This window comes from Carica papaya, chromosome 3 (genome assembly GCF_054855325.1).
Source record: "Carica papaya isolate Zhongbai chromosome 3, ASM5485532v1, whole genome shotgun sequence".
In the NCBI taxonomy this organism is placed as follows: domain Eukaryota; kingdom Viridiplantae; phylum Streptophyta; class Magnoliopsida; order Brassicales; family Caricaceae; genus Carica; species Carica papaya.
This window is the reverse complement of record NC_142311.1, coordinates 30,947,236-30,955,102: the sequence shown is the minus strand read 5'-3', so window position 1 is coordinate 30,955,102 and position 7,867 is coordinate 30,947,236. Positions and strand designations below refer to the sequence as shown.

The window sequence follows — 7,867 nt, the reverse complement described above, 5'->3', positions numbered from 1 at the left end:
AAGTTTCTTCATTTTTAAGTACTTCGATACTTTTAAATTATTTTCTCTTGATTCAAACTTGTAAAAAAATAATTTTATGTTATATTAAATAGTCGGTACATTATAATATATATTTTATGTCTATTTTATAATAAATGCGAACAATTAATATGAATGGAAGAGCAAAACATTACATGATGAGGCAGAGAGTGAAAATGACAAGAACAAATAACTATTCTAAAAGAAAAATAAGAATAATCTTATCTTTTAAACCATTTTTCTCTCGATTTCAATTTATAAAAAAATAATTTTATCTTACATTAAATAGTTGGTTATAGATGATGTATGTATTATAATAAATGTATGCAATTAATAGGAATGGAAGAGTAAAAAATTATATGATGATGAGATAGAGAGTGAAAATGACAAGAATACAACATAACTACTCAAAAGAAAAGAAATAAAAAAAAATAAGACAATCGACTCATAGTTGACACGGAAAAACTTATTGTTTATGAAATCCTTTTTTAACTTTTGGCATGAAATAGTTAATAATTTACGTGTGATAGTTACTAACCACCACTTAATTTAGCGGTTTAAGTAAATATATTTCTCTATATGAGTTGTATATTTAAATCAAATTATAATATTTTTCTTATGTATTAGGTTTTAATTGACTTGTTATATATATACATACATATATACTCAAATTGATTTAAAATTAAAAAGAAAAAACTTATCAAATATAAAGAAAAAAGTTTAGACCATCTCGAAATTTTAATATATTTTTACTTATCGTATTATTATTATTATTATTATTATATGCTATATACCAATTAATGGAATTATGGCAAAAAATAATATATAAATTTCATTATTGAAAATAATTAGGTAATTTGTATTTTAAATTAAATGCAAGAGTGTTATAAATTTCTTTATATACAGTATACACAAAGACATATATAATGCTCAAAGAACTAAATTACATCACAATTAAATTGTAGTAAACATCAACACGAGAAACCGGCTTCATAGCATTTAAAGCTATGATATGATAATATCATATTGTAAGAAGAGTCCACCACCTTCTCTTAAACAACAGGAGTCCATACCCAAATTAATACACACAGATTATATACATATACATATACATATACATATATATATACATACATACATATTATGTTTAATGTATAAATTTGTGGGCATAAAGCTATATTTTTTTTGACGGTCAGTAAGTAAAGTATATTAGAGGAATCTAATTAATTTAAATTTTTAATATATTTTAACCATTTTTAATAATTTTATTAGTTTTGTATTGTAATAGATTATTTGTATATTTTTAGTAAAAATAAGTGATACAAAAAGATGATTCATAAAATAATAAAAAAATAATTTAAAAACGAAAACGTAGGGAAATATAATTTAATATGAACATAAAACTTTTTTTATAGAAAAAGAAATATACTAATAATGGAGAAGGATATACTGTTTTTATTGGTTATACTTTGTAGGAAAAATATTTTTCAAAAGTCAATTATTTAATTTCATTGATTATAATATGAATGGCAATTTATGATGTATATATTATGTCATCTTTTATTCTTTATTCATTTTCAAAATTTTGTTATAAAATATAAATAATAAAATTTTAAAATAAAAATATTAGAATCACACTATATATATATAAAAAAAAAAACCAGAAAAGTTCAACCATATTTACAATTGTATATTATCCATCTCAAATCCAAGTATATGTTTACATATATATATATATATATGTATATGTATATATCAAGGAGTAAGCTCATCTTCCCCCTGATTAATCTTCTTGGGAGCTTGGGTTTGTATATCTTCTGAAACTTTGTTAGCGATCACTATTCTCTAACTTGACTACATGATCAATCTTTTTATTTTCCTCTTCTGTTTCTCCATATACATACATAATATATATGTTGGAGAAAGTAATATCTAAAACCGTACACAATTACAGTAAAATAAAAATAAAAATAAAAATAAAATATACAAAATTTAAAGTAATTGGATAGTATGTTTAAATCTAGGAGCAAAACTGATAAAACAATATTTGTAGAAGGATACATACATTCATAAATACCCACATGCATATACACGTATGTAAATACACGCATATACGCATAACCGTCATATAGATTCATATTATGTAGAGATATAAGCTGAAGAATCTGTTTTCAGCACTAGTAGTAATCAATTGAGAAGTTCCATTGGTCTAGGCTGTCCCGGCGTTTCGTCTCCCCAACTAAGTTTTGTTGGTCAACGGCTCCACTCACAATTCATCTGGGTCTTCTTCCTTACTTTTCTCTCTTAGACTGTTCTGCGATTCGTTTGTTCGCCTTTTTATGCCACCAACCAACCTTTTTCTCTCTGTCCAAACACTATCCTTCACTATACATGTTTATCTTCATTTTCTCTTTGCCACCTTGCTTGTGTGGTAGAAATTGACGTATGAGTGTTTCTTCTTTCTTCTGGGTTTGATCAAGATCAGCAGAGTGACTGAAACAGAGAGAGAAAGAGAGAGAAAATGTTGTCGGGGATTAGAATTTTGGGGATTATACTACTCACTGCAGGATTTCTTGAGTTAAAATACTACCCAGTTCAAGGCCAACCATATAGGATTCTACTGGACACAGATGTTGATACAGATGATTTCTTTGCTCTCTTGTACCTCCTCAAGCTTAACAGATCAGAATTTGAGTTGCAGGTCACTAGTAACTTATCCTCATCATCTCCATAATATATCTACTTATATCTAAACTAACTTACAATACCCAGTTATCTTTTCGTCCTGTCCAATTCTATGACTCACTTCATGAGAGATTAATTTGATGATTTTCAGAACTTGACATGACATCTTGCAGGCGGTCACTATCAGCACGAATGCATGGACTGATGCCGGACACGCTGTTAATCAATTATACGACATGCTTTACATGATGGGCCGAGACGATATTGCAGTTGGAGTGGGAGGTGAAGGTGGGATAAAAGCAGATGGTAAAATTCTAAGAAATGTCGGTGGATATCTTCCTATAATTGAACAGGTTAACTCTCTTTATTACCAAACAATGCCTTGTTGTCCCGGTTCCGATTCTTATAATTACTCAAGGTCATTGTATTAGGGGATGACGACAGCCGGAGGCTGTAGATACAGGCAAGCAATTCCCGTAGGTCTCGGAGGACGATTAGATGTTGATACGAACTATGGCCTTCGAAAAGCATTCCTTCCACAGGTATGCTACTTACTAGGAAACCTCTTCCTCTGTTCGGTTCTGTTCTGTTCTGTTCTGTTTTGATTTTGTTCTGCTCATGAACCCTGTAGGGTAGCAGGAGATACTCTCCTCTCCGACAGCCTACTGCACAACAAGTGATGATTGACACAGTATCAGCTGGTCCGGTAACTGTCTTGCTCACTGGAGCTCACACAAATTTCGCCATTTTCCTAATGAGTAATCCACAATTAAAGAAGAATGTTAAGCATATATACATTATGGGAGGCGGTGTGAGGTCTAAAAATCCAACTGGCTGTTGCCCTCCAAATGCCACCAGTTCTTGCCAGCCTAGACAGTGTGGTGACCATGGCAATCTCTTCACAGACTATAAGAGTAATCCTTATGCAGAGTTCAACTTCTTCGGTGATCCTTTTGCTTCTTACCAGGTGCATAAAATTATTCACATCCACCTGCAATGTGCAAAAGAAAAATTATTGTTTAGATTGAAACCATCAAAATGGGTGATTTTTTTCTAGGTTTTCCATTCTGGGATTCCCATCACGCTTGTTCCCCTCGATGCAACGAATACAATCCCGATAAATGCTAAGTTCTTCAAGGAATTCGAGCAGAACCAGTATACATATGAGGCACAATACTGCTTTCAGTCATTGAAAATGGCACGGGACACTTGGTTTGATGACCATTTCTATACAGTATGTTAATTTCTTGTAACGCAAGAAACCTTCTGCATTACTTGTATTTTGGAGAATAGAATGTTTGTGAATATGATCTGCTAAACTCTATGCAGAGCTACTTCATGTGGGATTCTTTCACATCTGGTGTAGCAGTCTCAATCATGCGTAATTCGGGTTATAAGAGTAATGGGGAAAATGAATTTGCTGAAATGGAATTCATGAATATAACTGTAGTTACTTCAAATGAGCCTTACGGAATCTCAAATGGCTCAAACCTGTTCTTTGATGGCCGTAAAGTTCCAAAGTTCAACTTAAAAAAAGGAGGAGTTCATAGTGGTCATGTACAAAAAGGGCTAAGAGATCCATTTTGCATTGTGGAGAATGGGAAAGGGAGATGCAAGGTAATAAAAAAACAACTTTTTAGAAGATGAATTAATGATTTCTCGAGTTTCCAATCTGGTTTATCTTTCGTCTTCCCTTCAACCTTTTTGGTTATGAATTGGTGATCATAATTCAAATCTGCTGCCTTTAGAATTGGATTGACTATTCCTGATAAATATGTTCGTGTTCAATCAAGTAGGATGGTTTTACGGAAGAGGTAGATGGTCTGGAGGGGGTACGTGTTCTTGTTGCAACAAAAGCAAAACCCAACAAGGATATTGAAAGTGAGCTTGATAGAGAATTTTTCAAAAGCTTCTTAGATGTAAGTTCACTGTATGTAATTCTTATTGCATATGTCTTCAAGATCTTCAATTTTTTCTATACATAGCATACTGATAGAATCCAAATTCTGTTTATGGTGGCATAGATTCTAAATCTCCCTCAACAAGCTGGAAGGTTTAATCTGTCAACACAGTTTCCTTACTACAAAGAAGTGTTCCACAAAGCAAATTTCGGAACGAGAATTCCGGGGAAACCTTTCATATTCGACATGGATATGAGTGTTGGAGATTTCCTAGCACTGTTCTATCTCCTGAAAGTGCCAGTTGAAGTAATTGACCTTCAGGTAAGAGGAACGTTTCACAGGTTGAAGCCTTGATATCATATTAAGCTTGATATATTTGAATGATATAGAGTAGTTTAGTTCATATTCCCTGCTATTTAGATATCAAAATGCATAGAGAAATGACACCTGAATCCAGGCAATATTAGTGACTCCGACCGGATGGGCTAATCCTGCTACAATAGATGTAATCTACGATTTGCTGCATATGATGGGTCGCGACGACATCCCTGTTGGTCTCGGAGAAATGTTCGCGATGCAACAATCTGACTCAGATTTCCCAGGTGTTGGAAACTGCAAGTACCTTAAGGCCATCCCACAAGGGAGTGGTGGACTTCTGGACTCAGACACTCTTTACGGGCTGGCTCGTGACTTGCCAAGAAGTCCTAGAAGGTGTACTAAATTTCTTTGTAAAAAGCAATTTTGTCTCTCAATCTATGCCCAAGTTGTTTGGGAATAAAATGCTGAATTTCATCCAGGTATACTGCGGAAAACTCTGTGAAGTTTGGTGCTCCTCGGGATACTGATCACCCGGAACTCAGGCAACCTTTAGCAATGGAAATTTGGGATTCTGTTGTGGGAAATATGAATCAAGGATCTAAGATTTCAATACTGACCAATGGACCCTTGACTAATTTAGCAAGGATCATTTTGGATAGGACAAATTTGACCTCTCTAATTCAGGTAATAAAGAATATAATTATATCTTACAGTTCCAGAAAATGAAGACTAACCAGATATATCTCAAATCCCACTGCAGGATGTATACATTGTTGGAGGACACATGAGGAATGGCAACATGGCCAAAGGAGACGTCTTTACTGTCCCTTCAAATAAATATGCAGAATTCAATATGTATCTTGATCCTTTAGCAGCAAAGACAGTTCTCGAATCTCGACTCAATATCACAATTATTCCACTTGCAGCTCGTCATAGCATAAGCTCATGTCGTAGCATGTTAGAAAGGCTGTATAAGGCAAGGGACGCAACACCAGAGGCTCAGTTTGCTTACAATTTGCTGTCAACACTACATCATTTGCAGCAGACTCGTCGAAGATATGGGCACATGGTAAATCTTCGTGTCTAAATTTTCGTGTTCCTAAATTTTCCGATTATCACTAACTAATAAATATTAATTTGGTTTAGGAAACCTTCTTGGGGGAGATCTTAGGTGCAGTATTTGTTGCTGGTGATCATTCATTACTAAAACCTACCTTGCAAGGCAAGCATATCAAGGTCATTGTCGAAGGAGTTGAATCGAAAGACGGAGAAATAGTAATAGATCGGAAGAAAGGAAAATTGGTGAGAGTATTGGAAAAAGTGGATGCTATAGCATACTATGATATATTTGTAGATCAGCTCAGGAGTAAAAGTCAGTCTGCTGTTGTAGGATCCTTTGATGAGCAGATGAAAAAGTGGACAACACCACCTAATCAAACTGATTTTGAAACCTAAGGCAATTGGATTATAAAGAAATAGAGAACTTTTCTTTATATGACTCAGAATGATCACATATTAGTTTTGTACATTGCAACAACTATACTTATTTGAATATTTAATGTTAACAAAGGCTGGAAGCATACCAATCTCCAAACCCAAATGAAAAATTACAAGCAAAATAGATGAAAAAATAAATGACCACTAGGAATTTACATGGTTCGGTTATTTTGACCTACTTTTTGAGAGAAAAGGATTCATCACTAAAAATTACTTTAATATATTTTTTACTGTCTTTTTATTGAGTATAGACACAACAAACCTAAATTGATAAAAGAATAAACCCTGATTTACAGATGATCTAATTCTTTTTTTTTTTTGAGACCGTATGGAGTTTACAAATTATTCATAACAAACTCGATTCGATTATTTTATTATATTGATATAAATAGAATTAAATTTATATTATGAAATTTTTTAAATATATTTATTAATATAGATCTTCAACAAATGAAAATTCAAGTAACTATTCATTATTATCAATTAGAGTTGCGGTGGTATTCTGATTATCTTTTTTTTTTTTTAATTTTCTCATTATTCTATTCATTTTTCAAAATTCTATAGTTTTGTTTCATATGATCTTCCATGTCATAATGATAAACAGCAAAATTTTCATTTCAACTGTAATTTGCCTATAGATTTATTGTACCCCTTAAGATTTTTATTTTTAATTCTACCCTTACACTATGTGATTGTGATAAGAGTTTGAGAAGTATCAATGCTCATATTGTTCTTTCTAGTATAATATTCGGGCTCGAAATTTGGTCCGAAATTAATTTTGAAATTAAAAAATATATATAAAAATATAAAATTTAAATTTATAAATTTTATTTAATGTAAAATTAGAAAAAAAATAGGTGGATGATGAAATTGAAAATAATTTTAGAAAAAATTGGTAAAAATTTGGGTTCGGTAGGTATTTTTGAAAGAAAAATTAGAAATTGGAGTTCAAAACGTAATTAAAGAAAAATACACAACGTAGGATCGCCCAGTCAGCAGCGCCGACGAATCGGAGCGCGCTGGGTGGCAAGGCACGCCGATTCGGTGCCATGCTGGCAATCCGTGTACCCACGTGGATGGTCTGGATCTGTTCCTTCCTTAGGCACGATCAGACGGTCGCGATTAAACGCGATGAACGATCCAAATTCATTCCATCTTTAAATGCAATCGTACAGTTCAGATCAAATCGTGATGAATGGTACAGATTTATTTTCTATTTAAATGTGATCAGACGGTTGAGATCAAATGCGATTAACGATCCAGATTTAAGGAAGATGAGTATAAATATCTTACTTCACACCGAACCCAAACTCTAGCCACCAGTCCCCCGCTGGAAAAGAAGCACTAGTCACGGAGAATGGAGCCGACCGCCGTCCACCGTCGCACCGGAGCCACCTCCAATCACCAAAAAAGATAAAAATTTTCCTATTCGCTTGGAATTTGATTTT

The 7,867-nt window shown here is 33.1% G+C and overlaps 1 protein-coding gene across 1 annotated transcript; it reads left to right on the top strand.

Annotated features, from left to right (window-relative positions):
* The first annotated feature begins 2,213 nt into the window (after nucleotides 1–2,213).
* On the top strand, nucleotides 2,214–6,492 carry LOC110825519 (nucleoside hydrolase 3-like). Its single transcript, XM_088216479.1, has 12 exons — nucleotides 2,214–2,719; nucleotides 2,877–3,056; nucleotides 3,135–3,245; nucleotides 3,335–3,670; nucleotides 3,761–3,937; nucleotides 4,033–4,320; nucleotides 4,500–4,622; nucleotides 4,728–4,925; nucleotides 5,062–5,315; nucleotides 5,402–5,606; nucleotides 5,683–5,991; nucleotides 6,069–6,492. The coding sequence occupies exons 1-12, from the start codon at nucleotides 2,540–2,542 to the stop codon at nucleotides 6,375–6,377; spliced, it is 2,670 nt and encodes an 889-aa protein (XP_088072605.1). The 5' UTR covers nucleotides 2,214–2,539; the 3' UTR covers nucleotides 6,378–6,492.
* Nucleotides 6,493–7,867: the final 1,375 nt, after the last annotated feature.

Excerpts from the sequence above, each read along its gene's own strand:
- LOC110825519 (XM_088216479.1), top strand. The coding sequence starts at position 2,540 with ATGTTGTCGGGGATTAGAATTTTGGGGATTATACTACTCACTGCAGGA. Across the intron at positions 4,321-4,499 it reads ATGGGAAAGGGAGATGCAAG|GATGGTTTTACGGAAGAGGT; the intron begins GTAATAAAAAAA and ends TCAATCAAGTAG. Across the intron at positions 5,316-5,401 it reads TTGCCAAGAAGTCCTAGAAG|GTATACTGCGGAAAACTCTG; the intron begins GTGTACTAAATT and ends AATTTCATCCAG.